This window comes from Gossypium arboreum, chromosome 11 (assembly GCF_025698485.1).
Source record: "Gossypium arboreum isolate Shixiya-1 chromosome 11, ASM2569848v2, whole genome shotgun sequence".
Taxonomy (NCBI): Eukaryota; Viridiplantae; Streptophyta; class Magnoliopsida; order Malvales; family Malvaceae; genus Gossypium; species Gossypium arboreum.
This window is the reverse complement of record NC_069080.1, coordinates 83,909,452-83,933,634: the sequence shown is the minus strand read 5'-3', so window position 1 is coordinate 83,933,634 and position 24,183 is coordinate 83,909,452. Positions and strand designations below refer to the sequence as shown.

The following is a 24,183-nucleotide window of genomic DNA, read 5'->3' as shown; positions in this document are numbered from 1 at the left end:
TATCGATATTTTAGATAATATTAAAATGTAAAAATAGAATAAAATAAAGCATTAGTTGGACTGATTTTATGCATATTGATGATATGAGTTGAAATTTTAAAATTTGTAATTTTTATTAATTTTATTTAAAGTGTAAATTTAAAATAAAAAATTATAAAAATAATTAAGTAAATTTAAAAATAAAAATCCGATAAGTTTTTTCTCTCTTGAGCGGCGATGGTATATGCTTAAAACAGAAGTTACCTGAATCAGAAGAATCTATTAAATGAATAGTATAGCTGAGTCTAGAAAGATAAAAGTAAAACGGGGGACGTTGCAACCCCGCAAGCCACCAACTCATTTGATTGACTCATATAACTCAGAAGAGGCAAAAACCGAAATCTAGACTCAACAAGATGTGGAGAAACGTCCTAAGGAAAACTACGCTCTCTTCTGGAGAACTGGAATTCTTGACTTGGAGAAGGGGTTACAGTTCGTCAACCTCAGGCCATCCTGCAAGGAGATTCGCTGCGGTGTGGGGTAATGGAGACTTCGGGCGCTTGGGTGTTGGGACTCTGGACTCTCAATGGTCGCCTAAGCCTATCAACTGCTCTTCCTTTCATCACCAAAGCCTCAAGTCCATTGCCTGTGGTGGTGCCCATACTCTCTTCTTAACAGGTCCTTTGTAAAACAAAGTTAGTTTCATGAATTTATCATTTATTGTTTTTGAACTCGGCCGCCGATTATTATCCTTCTCTGCTTTGACAGAAACTGGGAGGGTTTATGCCACTGGTCTTAATGATTTTGGGCAGCTAGGGTCATCAGATCTTATAAAGTACTCTAGAGTAAGATTTCTCCACCTTCTATTCTACTGTTTTTGTTTTTTTAATCATTGGAATGATAAATTTTACCATATGAATTGGGCATTGTGCTATCTGGATAGTATAATCATGCAATAAATTGCTTGACAAAAGATACTCAGGCAGAAAATAGGACAATTATACTTTTGTAGTTGTTTTTGTACATGGCAAATTGAACTTATAATCCTGGTCATATGTAATATGCAAGATGCGAGACTGAACTCCACAAAGAACGGGGAATTCAATCTGAATTTTGGCTGTCTATAAGCTTTTTGTTGCATAAGAATCAGTTTGAAAAGCATTAAAGCATGTACAGAATAAGTGATGAATTGGAAATCCCTATGTTTCAATAATGCCATTCAATATAGATATAACAAGCATACCTTTTTTGAAGGTTTTTTTTTTTTCTGTTTTAATTAATTAATCAATTCATTTGGGATAAGCGGTTTAAGTTTCTATCGTCCAAGAAGCAACATAATAGCACGTAGCAGCTACAAACTTACAGTTCTTAAATTAGCTAGCAGTTAAAAAAAAAAAATTTTTGTTTTGGTGCTATGATCTCTTATATTTGGTGTATAGCAAGGACAAAGTGAACTGTATCAAGTTTCTAAGGGGTTTGAACTCTTAGAAGGACTAGCAGTCACCTGCTAGTATCCTAGCCTTCATATAGCCAATCCACTAAGAATGCTTAAATGGAACCATAATTTTCTTTTTCCTTTATCATCATTCATCCTGTAAATTGTATTCAAAACTTCTGAGAGCCTTAGGTAACCTGACAGGTAATGGATTGATCAGTTAGCTCTTGCAGGTCTACAGTCTAGAAATCTTCATAAAGTAGCCAAATTCTGCATTTCTGCCTCTGAGTAGTTGTGTAACTACTTCTGGCTGCCAAAATGTTTTTCAACAATTGGCTGCATCTATGGAAGCCTAATTTTGATTCTCTATGATGCAAGCTATGGCAATCTACAGACTACTTGTTTTTGCTTAAGAGGACAGTTGAATCCTCTTATATTTCATGTGAGGATGTTCTGAATGTGAAGGTCTTGATGTTTGACCTTCCAAGGTAGCTGACCTGCCTTTACTTTCTTTTTATGGTCAAAAGGAGCTTTGTTTTTGTTCTTTAGGCTCCTCATCAAATCAGCAACCTCAGCAGTTTCTACCTTGATTCTCTTGGATAAATATGGATAACATCCTTAGTGTGGTCCTTTGGTTCAGGCTCAACATTATTGGTGATCCCTTCGTGTGGTCCTTTGGTTCAGGCTCAACATTATTGGTGATCCCTTCATCCTTATCAGTTACATATTCCAAATGGCTAACCTATTTTTGCTATCCCTTAAGAATCCTTTACAAGCAAATGGCTTACCTTCAACATAGGCTGCTTTCTTTCTTGTTGAGTCATGAGATTTAGTCTTGGTCAGCATTTTGTTAATGTGTGCTAGAGCATTCCTTGTACATTTTTAGGAAGTAACCCTACTTATATATTCTTTTAGGAGCCGGTTGAAGTTTCGGGTCTTGCAAAAGGAATTGTGCAAATTGCAGCTGGTTATCATCATTCATGTGCTATTACAGGTATTATGATGTGCAGATTATGGAAGTGGATTTGCTGATGTGCACACTTATAACTGGATAGATGGGCATATTGCATTTACACTATTGTACCTACTGTTTCCTTGAAGATAGGGCTTTTGTGCCTTATCTCTCTTCTAGGAAATGTCTCATGGTCTTTTCATAAAAATGTAGCCTTTCTTTTAAATATCTACGGTTTGGAATTTATTCTCAAATATGCTCATTTTTATAAATTGGAAAATAATTTCAAACTGTTGGTATTTAAAATAAAGGCTATATTTTTATAAAAGTGACAAGTCTCTTTTTATTAGAATTTCTGAAATAATACGATGAGATGGATTCACATTTTTCTTCCAGGAATAGACACGAACATAATATTACTGTTTCATTTGTTCCCTCTTCTGCACCCCCCAAAAAAAAAAATGAACTCAAGATTCACTGTGTTATGTCCTTGCTTCTGATTCCATCTTTTGTATATTTTCTGTAAAATGTGGTTTTGACCTGTAGTGGATGGAGAACTTTACATGTGGGGGAAGAACTCAAGCGGGCAACTTGGCCTTGGAAAAAGTAATAGCTAAATGAGCTCCTTTTTATTTGAATGCTTATAATATTTAAGTTAAATTATTAAGTTGCCTACTTGTCAATGCTTTGTTTTCTTATTATTAGCTTTATTGTGTAATCAGCATATTCTCACTTGTTTGGGATGGATGGCATATTGTACATACAGAGGCTGCGAAAGCAGTTCATAGGCCAACCAAAGTGGAATGCTTGAGCGGGCTTACAATTAAATTGGCTGCTTTGGGTTCAGAGCACACAGTTGCTGTTACTGGTATGAAACTGGAAATGCTTCACAAGATATACACAAGATATAGATTCTATTTTCTTGCAGTACCATTTTGGAGATGCTTTTGATATGTATGCTTGGATGTAATGTCTGTATTTCCTTTTCTATGTACTTCACCAGATGGAGGTGAGGCTTTAAGTTGGGGAGCAGTTGCATCTGGAAGACTTGGTCATGGCCTTGAGTCGAGCATTTTTGGTTTTTTAACAAGCAACAGGTTACATTTTATGTTTACTTGATTATTGGCTGATATAAGAGAGCCTTCAGCTTATCCTTTCCTTCTTTTTTCTTTTGGGTAGTGCTTGAGGCGGGATTATTATTTCATAAGAGAAATAAATATTAATACCTATTGGATTATGCACAAGCACTGTGCTGTGTGCCCCAAAATCCAGTGTGAAAGTACATCGGTGTGTCATAGCTCAGCACGGGGGAGGGAGAGAATTAGAGCAAAATACATCTAGTATTTCCTCCTAGGCTGGATACTCCTGAGTGGTCCAGGTGCATCCTTCTTTGGTTGTTCCTAGAACTTCCATCCATTAATCCTGTGGCCTGATGAGTCATTGTTGACCAGTAAGCTATTTTGGAATGGGAAGGAAAGGATCTGATTAAGTAGGCATGTCAAAGACAAAAGCATAAAAGTAGACTGGAAATGGTTGTTATTGCCAAGGCCTGCTTAGACACTTTAGATCGGGAATCACCTATTTGATTAATTGAATATTTGAGTACTGCTGCTCTTTTCTTTTATATAGATAAAGGAAGAATATGTTTGTGGGTCTAGGACGTAAAATTTGAGATTATATAGTGAAATATAATAATGAAAATACATTGGCATTTGCAACATTTTAAGGTGTTCCCACTGTAACCAATTTGTGGAAACTGAAAATGAGATGTCTCCTAGGAATGCCAGCTTTTATTAGTGTTTGACATGGACAAAGCTATTTTTTTTTCCTTCTGCCTACAGATAGTGTACCGTTTGTTTTATTTTTTCCTTTCCCTTCTTTCACTTTCATATTTGTTTGTTTTACTCTTCCTTTTAGAAATCAGATTATTTTTCTGTTCTTTGTTTATTTTTATTATAAGTTTCTATTTTCATTTCATTTTGAGCTTTCTGTTTTCTCACAGTAAAGATTTTTAAGTTTATATATTTATAATTTTTTCAGTGAATATACACCAAGGCTTATAAAGAAATTAGAGGGTATCAGGGTAATCTCTACCTGTAACTTTAAACTTTTTACTGGTGTAACTAAACTTGAGGTGGACGTGTCAATTTCTTTCTGCTAACTATGGACCTTTGGCTTCATTATTTATCCCTGCATTAGGTCAAAAGAGTTGCAGCCGGCTTGTTGCATTCAGCATGCATTGATGGTAATTTGAAATGATTTCTCTTATGGTCAATCAATTTTTATGACCTTGTTACTGGACATATTCCAAACTTTTGTTTTCAGATCTTAATTTGTCTAGGTATTGCAGAAACTGGGTCTTTGTTTGTGTTTGGGGATAAAGTGGTAGCCAATCTTGTAAGTTCTAAACCTGTCAGTTTTAACATCACCTAATGTTTCTAATCATATGGCATTTTTGAGTGATGTTATCTTAATGAAAATGTTTAGGGATTTGGGGCGGCCAAGAATGCAACCATGCCATCCATGATCAACACATTGCCATATTCAGAAGAAGTTGCATGTGGTGGCTACCACACTTGTGTTGTAACAAGTAATTCTCTTATCTTCATTATTAAATGTTTTTGCATATTTTTATTTATACGACTCACGATTTGGAGCCATCATTTGCTGCAATTGTCATGTTAGATAGATAGAACCTAGACTATCTTACCATGCTCTTATTATTTCCTACTCAGGATAAATCCTCTACAGAAAGTTTAAAGGTTAACTTCCAAAAGGAAGTCAGACTAGAAATACAAAGCAAACATTTTTGTTGTTTGAAAATCTTAAATCGATGTATCTTTTAAAAATTTCATGCTTCAATAAATTATGAATATTCTCAATGATTATATAGGTTAGAATGAGTGAAGACCTAGAAGAATAGAAAATGATATGTCTATAATCAATGACAGGAATTGCAGGAAAATATGGTTTCATTTATGGACTTATGTCTGAATTGTGTTCCAGTGCTTGAAAATTAAGTGCAAGTTGATGTGAATGACAATGTCCTGGAGATCATATGGGAAGATAATAATTAAAACATGGAAGTTAAAAGGATGATAAGGAGAAGGAAGAGTTGGACTTTAAGGGTAAAAATGTGTCAAATCTAGTGATGGTTTGAAACTCACTCGGGTAGTTTAAAGGTGGATTAAGTTGTTCTTATCAGAACTAACTGAAGTAGGATATCTTGGATGGTTGTAATTAACTTTCTACATTGTTAGATGTCCCAATTATTGATCTAATTATTCATAATTTTTTTTGATGACTTGGAAGATGAGAACGAATTTACTTGTTGTCAACCTTGCAGTTTCGAGGAGAAGATGCATCAAGGTTTAAAATACTTAATGATCAGCGAATAAAATAGTTTCAAACACTTAATTTGAGGTTGATTTTCTCCATCAAAGGTAGAAATATATGCGGAGGATATACACTAATTAGGGATCTATTTTATTAGTTTTTGTATATTTTAAAGTCTCAACTGGTTTTCATAACTGGTTTTTTTTTTAGGTGATTTATAATTTCTGATGTCATTTTGTTTTACTCAATTACTTAATGTGAGGCTAAGGAGGAGTTCTTAAGCACTATTTAGCTAACTTTCAGATTGTAAATTAGAACGTGTCCCCCCTTCCCCTCTCATTTCTTTCTCTCTTTTTTTGTTCTCTTTAATTTTCTTTGCTGTTGATTCTTCCTAGACCCTATTATCTCTTTCCTTTCTACCCTCTATCCCTACTCTGTTTCTCACTCTTGTGCTGAACTGAAGGTAAAACCAACAAACTGCAATCATGGACCTTAATCGATCAGCTATGGATTTGAGAGCAAGTTGCCTTAGATTGTTTTTTTTCCTTTTTCTTTTTGTTATCCTTTTTGTGGGAGCATTGGCATAACTAGGAGGGGTTCTTGAAATCATTAAATTGTTGACGACAAAACTGGTGCTGCCTTCCCTTACAATGACAAGTATTAGAATTGTATGTTATGCTAGCCATGTCTATTGTTAGTAGTTTGTTCAAGTGTCATGTGCAAAAAGAAAGGGTTTCAATTTTTTCAGTATTTGACATCAGCGTGCCATGTCCTTATTTATTACGAATGATTGATAAATGCCCTACATTTGCATCCTTAAGTTTGATATATCTAATATTTCCTTTTTAGGAAGTGAAATGAGCCTAAATCCTAATGCTCTATTTTATTTTGTTCCTTCATCATCCCTTCCTCTCCATTGTTTAGTGAGCTAAAGGTTCTTTTATGCGTGCATCTGAATCTAATCCTAGTTTTGTTTCTTTTTCATCTATTTTTTCATAGGAGGTGGGGAACTTTATACTTGGGGTTCAAATGAGAATGGTTGCCTTGGTATCGGGTATTCAATTGGGACTTCATTTTGAAACCCCAGCTTGATAAATTCATTTGTTATTGTTTTTGATTTACATTTTGAATCATACTTTAAAATTGTTCATCTTTGGTTTTGCAGTTCTACTGATGTTTTTCATGCTCCGGAAAGAATTCAAGATCCTTTTCTGAAATCTCCTGTTAGCAAGGTTTGTGATTCATTTTGGTTGAAAGTTGAACACTTCTTATTACTATATCAGTTAGATTTAGTCAATTGTAATAGAACCGGGAGCAGTGTTGTTTGCATTGGTTGATACTGTTGCTCTTCACCCTCAAAGGGACAACAGCAGATTAAAGAGTCTAAAAAGCAAGCACCCTCAAAGCTGCCTATGTTGATGCCTGGATCTTTTGTTAACTTCTTGCATATATGCTTCAAATTTCTACCTTTTTTTTTGAAACATGTGCATCGACAGGTTTCTTGTGGTTGGAAGCATACAGCAGCAATTTCAGGTAAGAACTTACGTGGGAGCAAAAACTTCATAAATGATACTTTCCTTTCTATCACTCGTAAGAATTATTAAATAGAAACTGTAGCTCCTACTTTTCAATTTTTATTCATTCTTATATATTTGGTATTTACTGGACACTTAAAGATGAAGGATTATGAGAAGTTGCTCACTATTAGTTTCTAATCACATAAAGACTTTAACAAAGGCTTGGCTTTGAATGGAAAAATAACAAGTTGAAGAAAAAGAAAGCTCCTTGAAGAAACTTAGAAAAAGATTGTTATTCATTCTGCTAATTAGTTTACACCTATAAAGAGAGGAATTAACACAAACAAGGAAAACAATCCCTAAAAAACAGTAACTTCCTAAGAATCAGTGACTGAGATTAGTTTCTATTTACAAGGGAACTCCTAGTAATAAGGTAAGTTTTCTGTCCTTAATCTTAAGAATTCCAACACTCCCCTTCAAGCTGGAGTGTAGATGTTTATCAAACCCAGCTTGCCAATAAGTTTTTCAAACATGTTTTTGTTCAAACTTTGAGTTAATATGTCTGCAACTTCTTGTCTAGTAGGTAGGTAAGTGATGCACACTTCTCCTAAGTGTATTTTTTCTTTTATAAAGTGGCGATCTATTTCCACATGTTTGGTGCGATCGTGATGAACATGATTATGTGCTATGCTGACCGCTGCCTGGTTGTCACAGTATATCTTCATAGGCCTGGTGTAAGGCACTTTTAGTTCCTCCATAAGTCTTTGTATCCAAACTCCTTCGCATATACCATGAGATAGTGCTTGATACTCTGCCTCTACACTACTGCGTGCTACAACAGACTGTTTTTTGCTTCTTTATGTCACGAGGTTACCCCAAACATAACTACAATAGCCACTTGTAGAGCGTCTATCGTTAACAGAACCCGCCTTGATCGCATCGGTGTAGACTTCCACATTCAGTTGGCGTTTTATTGAAATGCGTGCCTTTACCAGGAGTCCCTTTCAGATACCTTAATATTCTGTATGCAGCTTCCAGGTGCTTCTCCCTCGGGGCATGCATGTACTGACTGATAACACTTACATTGAAGGCTATGTCTGGACGGGTGTGAGATAGGTTGATGAGTCTTCCTACTAGTGGTTGACATCTCTCCCTGTCGATTTCTTCTCCATCCTCATCAGTTCCCAATTTAAGGTTAAATTCCATAGGAGTTTGGGCTGGTTTGTAGCCCATCAATTCAACTTCTGACAGTAGATCAAGAACATATTTCCTTTGGGAGATGGAAATACCTGTTTGGGACCTTGCTACCTCCATACCAAGAAAGTATTTAAAATTCCCCAAGTCTTTAAGCTCGAACTCTGTTCCAAGGAATTCTTTCAGCCTCACAATTTTGCTTGAGTCATCTCCTGTTAATATTATATCGTCCACATAAACGATGAGGATGCAGCATTTTCCCTTTTCCGAGTGCTTGTAGAACATGGTGTGGTCTGTCTGCCCTTGAATGTAATTTCTGTTGGTCATAGCTTTTGCAAATTGGCTGAACCACGCCCGTGGAGATTGTTTCAGCCCATGCAAGGACTTCTTCAACTTACACACTTGGCCCTTGCTTTCTTCAAACCCGGGTGGGAAATCCATGTACACTTCCTCACTTAATTCTCTGTTGAGGAAAGCATTTTTTACATCCAATTGAGTCAAGTCCAATCAAGGTTGGCAACAAGAGATAGGAGGACTCGAATGGTGTTTAGCTTGGCAACCGGTGCAAACGTCTCGTCGTAGTCAAGACCATAAGTTTGAGTGAAGCCCTTAGCCACAAGTCGAGCCTTGTATCGGTCAATACGGCCATCGGGTTTAAATTTCGTAGTAAAGATTCATTTGCATCCTACTGTTTTTTTTCCCTTAGGTAAATCCGAGACTTCCCATGTTTCATTGTTTTTGAGGGCCTTCATTTCTTCCATCACAGCTTGTCTCCACTCAGCTGATTCAAGAGCCTCTTCTATATTTTTTGGTGTTTTTCAAGAATCAACATTAGTCACAAAAGCTTTGTAAGACTTAGATAAATTTCTATAGGATACAAACCGAGAAATAGGGTGTTGAGTGCAGCTCCTTGTGCCCTTTCGAACTGCAATTGGAAGATAGATGGATGGCGACGAAGGTGAGACTTTTGTTTCATAACAGTCCTCGGTTGGGGATGCAATTGGCACTGCTGTATCAGTTTCAGGAGAACAATTCCGTCGAGAGTAAACCTGTTTTTCGGGAACCTATTTTTGCTGTTTTCCTTGATCATGGGGCTATTGTACTTCGGTGGTGGTATTGTTATTGGTAAGGATCGGGCTAATTTCTTGCTGCACAGGGGAAAGTCTCTAAATCTGGGATTACCATAGCACCTTGGTTTTTAGGCTTGTTTGTGGTAGTAGTTGTAAGATCATGAGGTATAATGAGGAGAGTATTAAGGGTCTCATTTTCATTGAAAGTCTCCTCCTGAAGATGAGATGCTGCAAAGTATGGTTCATTTTCAAAGAAGGTAACATCCCGAGAGACAAACATTCGGCCCAAGGTTGGTGAGTAATACTTATAGCCTTTTTGTGTGGGGGAATATCCAATGAAGATGCAGGTGTGGGCTCGAGGATCAAGTTTGGATTGATTTGGTTAATGGTTATGGACAAAAACTTTGCAACCGAATATTTTGGCTGGAAGATTAGGAAACACGAAATAGAGGAAAGGACTTTAGAAGGGTATTTAGAGGTGTTTGGAAATTGAGGACCTTTGATGGCATTCGCTTTATGAGATCGCAGGCAGTGAGGACAGCCTCTCCCCACAAGTATTTTGGAACATTCATGGTGAACATTATGGCTCGAGCCACAGCAAGCAGATGTCGATTTTTTTCTCTCGGAGATCTCGTTTTGTTGAGGAGTGTCAGGACAAGAGCTTTGGTGTATGATGCCTTGGTCAGAAAGGTGTGGGCTTAGGACAGAGTTAAAGTATTCTCTCCCATTGTCAGTGTGGAGAGTATGTATGGTAGAGTTGAACTGGGTTCGAACCATTGCGTGAAAATTTTGGAATACTTTGGGTGTTTCAGATTTTTCTTTGAGGAGATGGACCCAACATAGCTTAGTGTGATCATCAATGAATGTTATAAACCACCTAGCCCTTGTAATATTTTTCACTCGGCTGGCTCCCCATAGGTCACTGTGGATTAATGAAAATGGTTGGGACTGGATATATGGTTTTAATGGGTATGGCACATGGGTATGTTTGGATAATTGGCAAATTTCACACTTTAAGGAATTAATACTTTTATTTCGAAATAACAGCGGAAGATGTTTCTTCAAATACAAAAAGTTTGGATGCCCTAACCTACAGTGCCATAACATAATTGTGTCGTCTTTTGAAGTGGATAGAGCCAATCCTCCTTGTGTGCTGTCTTTATTCCAAACATATGGTCCATCATCAACTTTAGCAGTGCCAATCATCCTCCTCGATTTCTGTTCTTGTATCACACAACCAATTGCAGAAAATTCAGCAAGAAGTTTTTCATCCTTAGTAAGTTTACTGATTGAAAGTAAATTGCAGGACAAGTTTGGGACATGTAGGACTTTATCGAGAGAAAAATTCTCTGTTATATGTACTTCTCCTACTCCAGCCACAGGTGAGCAAGAACCATCAGCTATGCGGATTCGGGACTTGTCATGACAAAGGGTGTAGGTGTGAAACAAAGTGGAGTTACCTGTCATGTGATCGGAGGCACCCAAATCGAGTATCCAAGAGGATTGATTATTAGATTCAAAGGCAATATTGAGGGCAGTACCTTGGGTGGCTAGAGATCCATGAGTAGTGGAAGTACCAAGTATCTTATGGATAGTCTCAAGTTGGGTTTTGGTTAGGCGAACATCGAGAACATCATCTGCAGCAGTGGAGGATAACAGGGCAGTCTTATTATCCTTCTGTTTTTTTTTCAGGATAGCCATGGAGTTTGAAGCACTTTTCCTTTGTATGACCAACACGATTGCAGTGGTTACACCATGGCCTGGTTGATCTAGAATCATTTCCAGCACGTGGTTTTTGGGGCTGTGGACCTCTGGAGATGAGGGCAGATGTCTCAGTAGACTGGTTGCCAAGAGTTGTCACATGTTTAGGTTCCTTTGAGTCTCCCATCATGACAAGACGGCGCTTTTCTTCTCTTTTAACTTCTGCAAATGCTTCACCGATGGTTGAGAGAGGTGATCTGTACAGAATTTGGCCACGGACCTCGTCTAACTTACGGTTCAGTCCTGCTAGAAACTCATAAAGACGTTCATTGTTGAGGTGAGTCATAAACTTGGTGTGTTCCAAACCTTCACCCCAATCTGCCTCATAGTACATATCCAGTTCCTGCCACAAAATTTTCAGATTGTTGTAGTAGTGAGTTACTTCGAGTGTCCCTTGTGGGATATCCTTTAACTTAAGCTTGATCTCAAATACTTGGGAGGTGTTTCCAAGATCCGAGTAGTTTTCTTTGACTGCATCCCACATGTCTTTTGCAGTTTTGAAAAAAGAGATAGGTGCGGCTTATATGGCCTTCCATCGAATTAATTAGCCAAGCTATTACAATCGAGTTGTTGAGTTCCCAAGTGGCATAAGTCAGGTCAGCTGTGGTTGGTTGTGGAATTTCTCCATTGATGTATCCTAATTTGCCACGACCACGAATCACCATAAGGACCGATTGAGACCATTGCAAGTAGTTCTTCCCATCTATCCGATGATTGGTGATTATAAGGGAGGAATTAAGTTCACCTTGAGTGATTCCCTGATTGACATTCTGAGTTATTTGTGAAGTCTCAGTTTCAGACAGAGTTTCATTGACGTCACCCATGGGAGGAGGACTAAACCGGAGGGATTTTTAGGAAGGGAGATTAGAGACGAATGAGCAGGATCGAATGAATCCTAAAGCTCTTGATACCATGAAGAAACTTAGAAAAAGATTGTTATTCATTCTGCTAATTAGTGTACACCTATAAAGAGAGGAATTAACACAAACAAGGAAAACAATCCCTAAAAAACAGTAACTTCCTAAGAATCAGTGACTGAGATTAGTTTCTATTTACAAGGGAACTCCTAGTAATAAGGTAAGTTTTCTGTCCTTAATCTTAGGAATTCCAACACTCCTAAACCATGATAGGTAGACTTACTACAAATATATTACTCTAGGACTCAGCATCTGCATGCCTTTCTTACCTGCTAAGAATTTACTAAATGCTATTGAGATAAAATCTTAAGAAAGCAAAAATCAAATAAAAGCTGCAACTTCGGCTCAAACAATCATAAAATTAAGACCCAAAGATATTAATAATAGATACATAAGCTCAATGTAGAGATTATTCTGTACAGTATGAATGATTAAGTGCTTAGATATTCTTTGGCATTGCTAGAGTGAGAAATGTGTATTTACAATTATTGTCCAGATGGCAAGGTCTTCACATGGGGTTGGGGAGGTTCTCATGGAACATTTTCTGTAGATGGTCATTCTTCTGGTGGACAACTGGTTTGCTTCTATTCCTATTAACATCTTATTATCTCTCCTTTTGTATTTTTCTGAGGAATAATAGTTGAACCATTTATCAATGTAGTTCTTCTAATGTGGTTTTGCATGAAACATAAGGAAAATGAAAACTTTATTTTTTTTAGTGCTTTTTTTTATCACATCGATTTTGTTCTCAATATACTAAAAGAATAAGAAAAAAAGGGATGTTCCCGATTTGTTAAACTTTCTTTCCTGCATACATGCCCATGTCAGCACAACTAGACCTGGCATGGGTGGTGTGGCTTAGGGGAAAACAGCAGTAAATCTCTAGAATTAGACCTGAATAAACGAGTGAGAAAGAACTTGGAACACTAGACATCATAGGATTATAGAAAACCTCTAGGTCTTTTCTATTAATTCAAGAAAATGATCAGAATGTTGTAGTTGTAAATATTTTACAGCTTCTTTTTACTAGGGTTAGAAATAAATTTCTAGTCCTAGCTTGAGATTTAAACCCTAAAGATAACCAAAATCCTAGCCCTATATTTAATTCCTAAAGATATCTTCTAATCTTAGAGTCCACAATATATCTAATTGTTTTTATAAGGGGTAGGGGTTGTCCTGGGATTGAACCCGAGACTAGTGTCTACTGAGAACATGAACACAGGTCATTTGCCCCGCCATCTGTGGTTTAGTTGACATAATGTCTAAAAACTAATATATATTACTGAAAATAAGGAATACAAAATAATCAAAAACTCCTGTGTCGTTCTCCCTAGCTTGGAAAAATGAGTCCGACAATAGAACTTTCACCACTTCGACAAAAATTCCTAGATCAAGAACCACGTTGGCTGATTCAGTAGTTAAATCTTTCAGAGAGAGCACCTCAGTCCCTGAGATACTTACTTCCATAGTGTGAATCTCAAACGCTATTACTGGGAATCTTTAACCACATGAAATCCTTTGTTTTCCAGTTCCTTTGTGTCAGCTTCGGTGAAAGTCTTTTACTTTCTTCTTTTGGAATATCACAGTTGGGGCAGCTTTTTTAAGAGTTGGTGCTCTGCCAACTGATTTACCATCTAATCTTTTGTAGTCTACCTCAAGCAATTTCTTGTTTGCTATGAGTAATAGGAGTATTCGTGATCTCACTCCTAGTAGATTTGCCAACTTTAGTTTTTGATGATCAGGTTTCAAAGAAAATTACCTTCATCTTACCTTCATTTGTTGGGAAACATAACTGGCATTGGCAGTTTATATTTGACTAAATGCTGGAATTATAATATTTACTTTTCTGTTTGAATTATGACCTATTGGAACACAAGGAGAATAAACTTATGTATGTTAGTGGGTGACATTGGCCAGTTCATGAGGGGCCAAAATCTGGATTTCTCTTCACAATAGCTTTATAGACCAAATATTCTCTACATACACTTATCATTCTACTCAATGAGGAATTAAATTCAGAAGCTGTCATTAGGAGGTCTCTTTCTTGGAGAGACAAGTTTGGAAAGCTCACAAGCATGAAGGTGAACATCCAGAGAAAGAAATAGTTGGCCATTCAGCATAGGCAAGCCTTTAAAGTAGTTGTTACAGCAACTGCATGTTTTTTTGCAATGTCTTAGTTGACACAACGCACCACAGTACTGATCCAGATTGTGCTTAGGGTTTCTAACCACTCATTAAGCTTTTCTAGAGGCTTAAAAGTCTTCCATTCAACACTTCTCAACCTGTTGAAAACTCCATAGAACCAGCCAAGCGATCAAGAATACCATTCTGCCAAGATATCCCCACAAGAATATGATCTGTAGCCATCACACAAGGCTTTATCATCTAGTTTAGGGCACTCTTCAAATTTGATGCTGGGTATGGCAATAATAACACTTATTTTTGAGGTATTGGTAGGGATCCTACTCATCTCTCGAAAGAGCATCTATTTCTATATCCAATTTGATCTCGAGATACTCATTATAAGTAGGATTTATCAGATCATATTCTTGTTCTTTCTCATTGAATATCATGAAAATCAACAACTTCAACACTAATTCCACCCTCGTTTAATTTGAGGGCATGCACCACCTCCAATTCATCTTGTACCTTAGGGTTTGTGCATCCAGCATCATGAATGAGGTTTTCTTCCTCACCAAAATCAAATTTCTCGATAAGGCTACCTTCTTATGTGTCAAACTGGTTATGGGTGCCTTTCTGAATATCCATCTTGAGTCTTGTTTGTTCATGTTGCAACCTAGCATAAATTTCACACAACAATTCTTCAAGCACGTCGTAGGGCAACCGTTTCTATTTCTTGACATTGATTGCCTTTTCCTCAACCTCTAGCACGTCCAACCGTTGTTTAATGTTAAACCTTAATATAAACCTTGGGATCTAATTACTGCAAAAGCAATGTTCGGACGAATCACAATGACATGGTTTAATTTTCTGTCTATCCTCCTATACCTCATTTTTTTCTCTGAGAATGTGTGAGAGGTTCTAGTGAGATTCTCTTTGTAGAAAACCTTTGATAGGCAAACAAGGTTAATACGAGGGTAATTTTCGTGGACTGCTTCCTTTCTTGATCATATTAACTGTATTTATGGAGTCAGACTCAATTTCCAAGAATCTGAAACCTCAAGTCCAACCACATGTAAGTCCTCGCAATAAACCCGGAAGTCTAAGGGATGAATACAACAAGTACCCATCTAAAAGCAAAGCCTTTCTTTCTCCAAAAGAGTCCCTTATCAGTCTTGCACCGGTAGTTTTAACTGGTGATTCCAATCCCATAGTATTGAGCTTTACCCAACTCTTCCTTGGTTTCTCCCCGAGAAAAATCTTAGTAATATAGATTTTTATTTTTTATTATTATTGAATTTTGAATCTTACATTTGATGGAAGCTATTCAAGCATGCTTGCAGTAGGCCTAGGACCCCTTTGCTACTTAAAAGCCATGTACGATGAGTGGGCATAAAACGTGCACAGAGGTAGATAGATGCTTGCTTTCCTTGATGCATGACCCTTCTGGGCTCCTAGAGAAAAACATTGATTCGTTAACCCTAAAGATAAACCTTTATTTGAAAGCCCAGTTTGCCTCATCCTCACTTAGATTTTATTGAAGAGAACCTCATTGTTCTGTTACTGACAATTGAATGCATTCAATATTCAAGAATATTTCAGGTTAGTTTAGGATTCCATTGCAAGCTCTTATGCAGATTTGTATATGATCAAGTATGCTTTATATGAGCTTAGAGACTTCGAAACTGATCCAAATGGAATGAATGGATGGATTTGGATTGGAAGTGACCCAAGCCAAATTTATTCAAGCGTGAAATCAACAAGTTGAAGCCTGAATCTAAAACAATCCCAAAGTTGAATCTAGATTTTTTAGCTCTTTTCCATATTAAATTCAATCACCATTCACTAAAAGTAGAATTCTTGTCACCCATCGTTGCAAATGCACATGCACAACTGTGTGCCCAGGCATACAGTTGCTTCATGCAAATCCCTTTGTTTCTGTAAGAAAATCATCTTCATCATAAGGTAGAGTGTGTTGAAATATGTGAAACCCATATATTTTGGGATATATTTTAAAGTTATTTAGGTAGATAAATCTTAGAATAAATCATTTGAGATATTCTAAGAATATTTTATTTTATCTTTTAGTAGTTTATTAGAATAAGGGAATTATTTTCCTTATCTTTTAGTAGCTTATTAGAATAAGGGAATTATTTTCTCAATTAGGTTATGACTCTTTTCTCTACTTAAATTTAGTTGTTTAGTTAATAAAATATAGAACAATTTTATTAAATGCTCTTTTGAAAACTTTCAGAGTGTTACATGTTAATTAATTATTCTTAGATTAGTTTATTATTATTTTATTAGGAGATTTTATTTATGAGTATTTTATGTCTTCAAGAGGTCTTTTTAATTAAAAGTATCTTTGAGAGATATTAGGAATCTTTCTTTATTTAGAGTCCTTTATTTTGGTTTCCTTAGCTTATAAGTCTTTTATTCAATAAACCTATGTAACCTCTATTTAAGAGGCCAATTGGTAGCAACAAAAATGGAAGTCAGATTAAACCAAATTTTACTATATTTAAGATTATCTCTAACCAGTCCTAAGGTCTAGAATTCCCTTCGACAACTTCACTTCTTCAACATAGGTGATTCATGAGGAAGAGGTTAAAATGAAGGAAAGAGCCCTGATTAGACAGGCGGATTGCCTGTGAATCGTCCAGTGACAAGATCCATCAGTCAGAATCGTAAAAAATTGGCTTCAAAGCTAGAAACAATGGACAATCCATTATGAGAGAGGAGTTGGAGTTGTTTAAAGCAGGAATAGAGTCGAGAATCGATCAATTCATGCTGCAGATGAGGGAATTGATGATTTCCAATCGAAACTTTGATAAGGGAAAAGGGGTTAACAGCAGAAACAGCAGTGTTAACAAAAACGAGAGTCGACTAGAGAAATAGGAAAATCAATTAGAGACGGCGATAAGATTCAGTGTGGTTCCTCGGTACACAAAGTTGGGTTTTCCGACTTTTGATGGGACAGAAGACCTCTAATTTGGTTGCAATGATGAGAAGTTCTTTGGGAATCAGAAGACAGTCGAAATAGACAAAGTGAGTCTAGTCGCTTTTCAGTTGACAGGAAAGGCATGTTGTGGTTTTATCAATTGGAGTATGGAGAGCTTAATCTTTTGTGGAAAGCATTCAAAGAATACTATACTCTACGATTTGGACCATTGTTGTGCAAGAATCCTTTGGGGGAATTAGCGAAGTTGAATCAAACAGGATCAGTGAAGACTATCTTTGCCAATTTCAAGAACTGTTAGCCCATGTAGATTCCCATGAGACTGGAACAACAAATTAATTTATTTACTGCAGCTTTATCAGATTCAATCTGAATAGATGTGGAGATGAAGAAACCTAAAAACTTGGTTCAGGCTATGAATCTAGTGCTAACTTTTGAGACAAAATATCAACTAACTCAAGCTGTTGACCTGCATAATTGGGAATCGACAAAAGATTGGTGCTAGCAAGAAGATCCTCCTTTTATTAAAATGTTGACTCGTGTAGAGATGGCAGAGCGAAAAGACAAAGGTCTTCATTACAATTGTGACGAACCATAATCATTTAAACACCAATGTAAAAAATTATTTTGGTTGGAGTTAAAAGATGCACAAAATCAAAAGGAGTTTCAATCTTGAGCTTGCAGACAAGCTCTTTTTCCAGGAGGGGAGTAATGTTACATGTTAATTAATTATTATTAGATTAGTTTATTATTATTTTATTAGGAGATTTCATTTATGAGTATTTTATGTCTTTTAAGAGAATTAAAAGTATCTTAGAGAGATATTAGGAATCTTTATTTAGAGTTATTTTGGTTTCCTTTTAGCTTATAAGTCTTTTATTCAGTAGACCTATTTAACCTCTGTTTAAGAGGTCAATTGGTAGCAATAAAAAGAGAGTCAGATTAAACCAATTTTTACAAGAATTAAGATTCTCTCTAACGAGTCTTAAGGTCTGGAATTCCCTTTGACGAGTTCCACTTGTTCAGCATAGGTCATTCTCGAGGAAGAGGTAAAAATCAGGGAAAGAGCCTTGACAAGACAGATGGATTGCTTGTGAATCGTCCGTGACAAGCTCCATCAGCCGTAACCGTAAAATAGAGCCTTACATCAATCTATTGAGATTTGAACTTTATAGTCTAATGTTTCACTATTTTGATATATACATGCATGACTCTAGCTAGAAGTTCAATTTGCTTACTTTGGGAAGGCTCATCAAAATGCTAGCTCCAAGCTAGAGCTCTCAAGCTCAAACTGAGTTCCAAAGAACTTAAAATGCTTAAATCATTTGCAAGCTCATTTTTGAAGCAATTCCTCAATTAATTACATCCTTCATCTTCTCGACCTCTCCAATTCAACATTTTGCTCGACTTAGCCTTATTGTCTTTAAAACAACTCCTTATCTCCAAACCTGGCTTCAAATCTGTTATTCTAGATAAGCATGACCTTTATTGTCTGGGGTTTGCAATTCTTTAATATTTCTTGCTATGTTATATCCTTCGTCAGAAAAGTATGGAACTTAGCTAGAAAGAACAATTCAGAATACGCTCTGATAATTCCGTAAGCTACATATTCCGTAAGCTACATATATGACCTTGATGACAAGTTTGTGCAGCATTTTTTTATGTTTTTTATGTCGCTGTATCCCAACACTTTTTGGTGCTGGTAAGCTTTATCTTCTTGTCATGTTGTATGACGAGCTGTCAGGATCATGTGTACATGGATGTTATTATTTGCTGTTTGCTCTTTTTGAATAGGGTCATGGAAGTGATGTAGATTACACAAAACCTACAATGGTCCATGTTGGTGAAAATGTTAAAGCGTTGGAGATATCATGCGGATTCAATCATACTGGTGCCATATTTGGATATATGTAAGCTTCGTCTTTAAATTTAGCAGGTGTGCGCAAGCAGGGAGGTTTGTTGGTTGTCTCTGTTGTCTGCTGATTCTTTGACATTGTAACAATAAACGTGTTCATTTATTACGTCTTATACAACCATAATTTTCAACTGTGGAGTGTCTCAAAGCTGTGGATGGATGTACCATTCTCTTGTAATTTAATGAGTATGTAAAATAATGTATATTCAACAAACGGTCAGAAAGTAAGGAATACCATACAAGTTGCATGCCATTTCCCCTCTCCCAAAAGCAATAAATCATGAGTTTCATTTGAGTTTAGCTCATAATATGTTCTTCACTTTATGATAATCAATTTGTGTTAATATTTTCCTTATGGTAAATAGAGTCTTGTAACTGGATACTACTGCAAATATTTAAGTTCTACACAAACCTTCTGTAAAACCAACTAAATTAAGGCTATATTTGTTTCAACGTCAAAGCTTTTTTGCAAAATATTTTCAACTTTTTTCGATGTTTGTTTTACGTAAAATAAGATGGTTAACATAAAAAGTTTTCTAATCAATGTAAAGTTACTCCTTTATTCTTGTAGAATATTTTATCAAATTTTTTTTGTCAAACATTTTTCAAATTGATAAGGCTTTGTTAACTGTAACACCTTCATATCTAACTGAAATATCGGGTCAAAGCATCAGGATGTTACATTCTCTATCACATTCGTCACTTATCAAATTTTTTTTATAAGCTTTTAGAATTTTTCAATTTAGTCTCTTATTGTCATAAAAGTTCAATATTCACAAATTATTCACATTAAATATTTTTCTTTCTTGTTACATCTTAATAAGATAATTTATCTTAATATCTTGTTTTGCATATCAATTTTTATGCATTTTACTTGTATTATTCAAGTTTAACAATTTAGCCATTATCATCATAAAAATTTCATATTTGTTCATAATTTCATTTTTACAATCGTTTTGCATATTTCGTCATTTCATAATATGCTCATTGAACTTTTATTTATAATTTTTACTTCACATCTTAAATTGTTTCACACTTAAATTTGTGTACATTTTCAATTTAATCTCTATTACTATCTAATTTATTTTTCACTATATAAGCACTTTAATCAAATAATTCATTATAACATCTTATTTCACAAGACAAATTTTCATGCATATTACTTTTCTTCTTCCAATTATAAATTTCACAAACTTTACAATTTAATCTTTAATATTATGAAGATTCATTATTTATTATAATTTTATCTTAATATCACATTATAATCAATTTACTATTTATCATAAATCTCAAATATAAATTTATTTCATTAGAAACAACTTTTATGAAATGTTTTCAGAAAATTTGTCAAATAACGAAAATATTTTACATGATTCATCCAAGCACTAGAAATATTAGTTTTTCCAAAAGAAATAAGTCATTTTTAAAATTATTTTCTAAAAATTATTTTTAATGAAACAAACGGAGTTAAGCCTTTATTTTTTACTACTTTCTAAAAAGCTTTTAGAATTTTAAGAAATATTGAGGAGATAATTTTTGAAGTCAAAATATTTTTCGAGCCTTAAATGCGAAATTTTGTAGTAAAAATGCGTTTGAACTTAAGTGTAAAAGCAGTTTTCTTAAATTCTAAGGTTGAGAAAATATTTTTTCGAGTAAACAATGTTTTACATGTTAATTATTATAATTTTGTTTTATTGTAAAAAAAGTATAGTCTAAGTAGTAAAAATCATATATGTATATATTAGAGCCGCAATAGGTTGACTATGAAATCTTTTTATTTCATTGTGATAAAAATAATATTGTTGCTAATTTCTTTCCTTCAAAATGGTTTTATTTTAACCTTATTTAAAAAAATTCAAACTGTTTTTCTTTTATCATTTTATCGTATTTTTTGAGAGGTTCTTTTTCGAATCTTATGAATCTATTTTTTCTTTAAAATATGATAGTCCACTGTCGTAAATAGAGGTGAGCGTTTCATTAAACCGAATCGAATCAAATAAAAATATTTCGAGTTAATTGAGTTAACAAATCTTATTTTATCATCCTAATTTGATTTGAAATTTTTTTGAATCGAGTCGAGTGAGAGGGAATTCAAATCGAATCGAATATATTTGTTCGAGTTAAATTATAAAAATGATTTTGGGTCTTTGTAGCCACTTTCACCCATCATAATCAAATTTGTTATTAACTTTCATCCTCTCATAATTTATTTATTAATCTTTTATATACGAGTTAATCTCTTTACTTGCTTAGTTATTTCAATTATCTTCCGATTCTTATTACGATGTATTTTGAAATAAAAATATATTAAATGTAAAAATGATAATTTTTTAATAAAAGTTATTTTAAAAATAAAATGTGAAATTGATACCAACAGAAAATTTTAACACGAATATTTTACGTTATTATCAATAATTCAATTTTAACAGAAATTGATACAAATTCAGCATGATTAAACAATTCAATATATAAATAGTACAAAATGTGAAATTTAATTTAATAATATAAATAGTAGACATAAATTGAAAAAAAAATTTGAGATTTAGGAAGAAATAAAAACTTCGAGGGAAAATGTAAGGAAAAAAAAATTGGAGGGTTCAAAAGGAAGTAAAATTTTTGAGAGGAAAATAAAAATTTTGGTGGGAAAAAGTAAAAGGGCTAGACTTTTAGGAGGATGGGAGGGGAAGGGAAGTGAAAGGGTTTGATAGTTGGTTTATTCAAATTTAAAAATTCAACTCGATTTGAACTTGAAATTTAAAAAAATAAAATTTGATTTGATTCGATTAATTTGATTCAAATAATTTAAAATTTAATTTTTTTTTACTTTTTTTTAAGTCGAATCGAATTTTACTCACTCTTAAATATGAGAACAAACGGTTTTGTATTTGGTCGGAGTAAAAAATAGTAAGGATTAAAGTGAAAAAAGTAGAAATTAAAATAATACTTTAAAATTGTTAAATTGTACTTGTTTACCCCATTGTTGAAAGTTCTATTTTTTCAATATTGAAATTTCAAATTTCAAAACCTTAGAATTAATTAAATAAGTTATTAAAAAATTATCCATTGATAGTATCAATTGATTTATTACAATAATATTGAAATTAATTAATTTAATCTCCTTTAAATCTTAAAATTTTATTTTATATTTCCAAATTAAAATCAATTCAAATAAATCATCTTTAATAATTATACATGAGACCTGATTTTCTTTTGATTATATGATCTCGAGTATTTCATACTAAAATAAAAAGTAAAAAAAACAATCCTTACAATTAATTAATTTTATATTCCATGCGAAACAAAACCCATAATTTTTATCACTTCTTTACCCCAACGAAGAACAAGTAAACAATTTAATTAATTGCAATGGTTCTTCTTTAATTTTAGCTTAGTATGAAAGATTCAAGATTATAAAATAAAAAATTTTAAGTTTCATAGAAAATTATTAAATATGAATTAACAAGTTGATTTCATTAAGAATAATATGGAAACATAAAATAAAAATTTAAAATTTAGAAGAAGATTAATTTAATTAACTTCAATATTACAATAACAAATTGGTTAACATTATTAGTGGATACAAAATTTTCAACAATTTATTTAATTGATTTTTATGTTTTGAAAAAAATTTAGAATTTCGCAATGTGATAAACAAGTACAATTTGACAATTTTTTAAGACATTATTTAGTTTCTACTTTTTCTTTTTCACTTTAATCTTTTTTTTACCCCAATCAATACTTTAAAAAAGATTTTTCTTGGGTGACCAAAATGAAAGTGATCTAGAATTTAGGTGGCCAAAATGAAATTGAGAATATGATGTGACGTGTATAGTTAAGCATTGTTAGAGATTAAACGGTTAGATAACTAAAATGAAAACGCTTTAAATGTCGAGTGATGAAATTGTAACGATTTCATTTCGGGTAAGCAAAGTAAAAATGCCTTAAAAATTGGGTGACCAACTAGCTAGTTTACTCATAATTTTTATTTGTTGGGCCTATATGGTGGAAGGGCCATTTGTCTTTTTGGAAAATCATCAACAATTGTTGGCTTTTTCTTAAAAAGTAACCTAAATTTATTGATTAATTATGAAATGATCTAATTTAAAAATCATGTAAGACTCAATTTCTACAATGTTTGTCAGTGCCGGTTGACACACCGGCGTCACCAACCTCCCATCATCGACCAATGATTGCATTTAGAAAATTAAATTTTTAATTGTGCCGCCCAATAAATTGGTGACACCATATGAAAGTGTGATTATATTAAATGTTTAGGACCTGATGAAGCAATTACCCTTTTTAGATTGGCTAAAAAAAGTGTCACCAAATTAAATACTTTTCAACTTTTAGTCTATTTGCATGTTAAGTCTATTCTTTTTTTAAATTAAATTTAAATAGCCCTAAAAAAATATAAGAATAACAAAAATAAGCCCTTCTAATTTTTTATTTTTCTAAAAGCAATAAACTGAAAAAGTTATATAAAATTATTATTTAAATTACTCAAATATATCCTAAAAAATTTCCTCAAGTTTATCTAAATTCAAATATGCTAGGGAATGAATTGAAAATGTTTAAATTTAGATAAATTTGAGGAAATTTTGAGAGATATATTTGGGTAATTTAAATTAATTATATAAAATTTAAGTTTATTTAAAAATAAAAAAGAAAATGATTTATTGTTATTATTCTTATATTTTCAAGGGCTACTTAAAGTTAATTTAAAATGGATAGACTTAATATGCAAATAGACTAAAAGTTGAAAAACATGTATCATGTCACCTATTTTCCAAACAATCTAAAAAGTAAAATTACTCCATAAGGTCCCTAAACGTTTTATATAATCACATTTTAGTCTAATACCGCCAATTATATCCTTTACGTACTTGATTTTTAAATTGGATCATTTTCATAATTAATAAAAAAATTGGGTTACTTTTAAAAAAAAAGCCACAGTTGTCTCTCCATAAGAGGTGAGCTCAGGAGGCGTATTGACATGGTACCCCCCATTTGCCCACTTTGTAACATCA

The 24,183-nt window shown here is 34.0% G+C and overlaps 1 protein-coding gene across 2 annotated transcripts; it reads left to right on the top strand.

Annotated features, from left to right (window-relative positions):
• The first annotated feature begins 209 nt into the window (after window positions 1-209).
• On the top strand, window positions 210-19,464 carry LOC108473526 (ultraviolet-B receptor UVR8). Of its 2 annotated transcripts, none has more exons than XM_017775147.2 (15): window positions 210-657; window positions 748-824; window positions 2,330-2,408; window positions 2,913-2,972; window positions 3,133-3,234; window positions 3,370-3,463; window positions 4,407-4,449; window positions 4,566-4,611; window positions 4,717-4,763; window positions 4,854-4,956; window positions 6,702-6,756; window positions 6,868-6,934; window positions 7,199-7,235; window positions 12,658-12,737; window positions 19,036-19,464. In XM_017775147.2, exons 1-15 carry the CDS (start codon window positions 396-398, stop codon window positions 19,153-19,155), a joined length of 1,272 nt encoding a protein of 423 aa, XP_017630636.2. In that variant the 5' UTR covers window positions 210-395; the 3' UTR covers window positions 19,156-19,464. The 2 variants fall into 2 exon arrangements, with proteins under 2 accessions (XP_017630636.2, XP_017630635.2); XM_017775146.2 differs by having other exon boundaries at window positions 4,708-4,763.
• Window positions 19,465-24,183: the final 4,719 nt, after the last annotated feature.

Bases quoted from the DNA above. Each gene is read 5' to 3' on its own strand.
- LOC108473526 (XM_017775146.2), top strand. From the start codon at position 396: ATGTGGAGAAACGTCCTAAGGAAAACTACGCTCTCTTCTGGAGAACTG. The intron at 3,235-3,369 runs GTATGAAACTGG...GTACTTCACCAG, and splicing joins GCACACAGTTGCTGTTACTG to ATGGAGGTGAGGCTTTAAGT. The intron at 4,764-4,853 runs GTAAGTTCTAAA...GAAAATGTTTAG, and splicing joins ATAAAGTGGTAGCCAATCTT to GGATTTGGGGCGGCCAAGAA.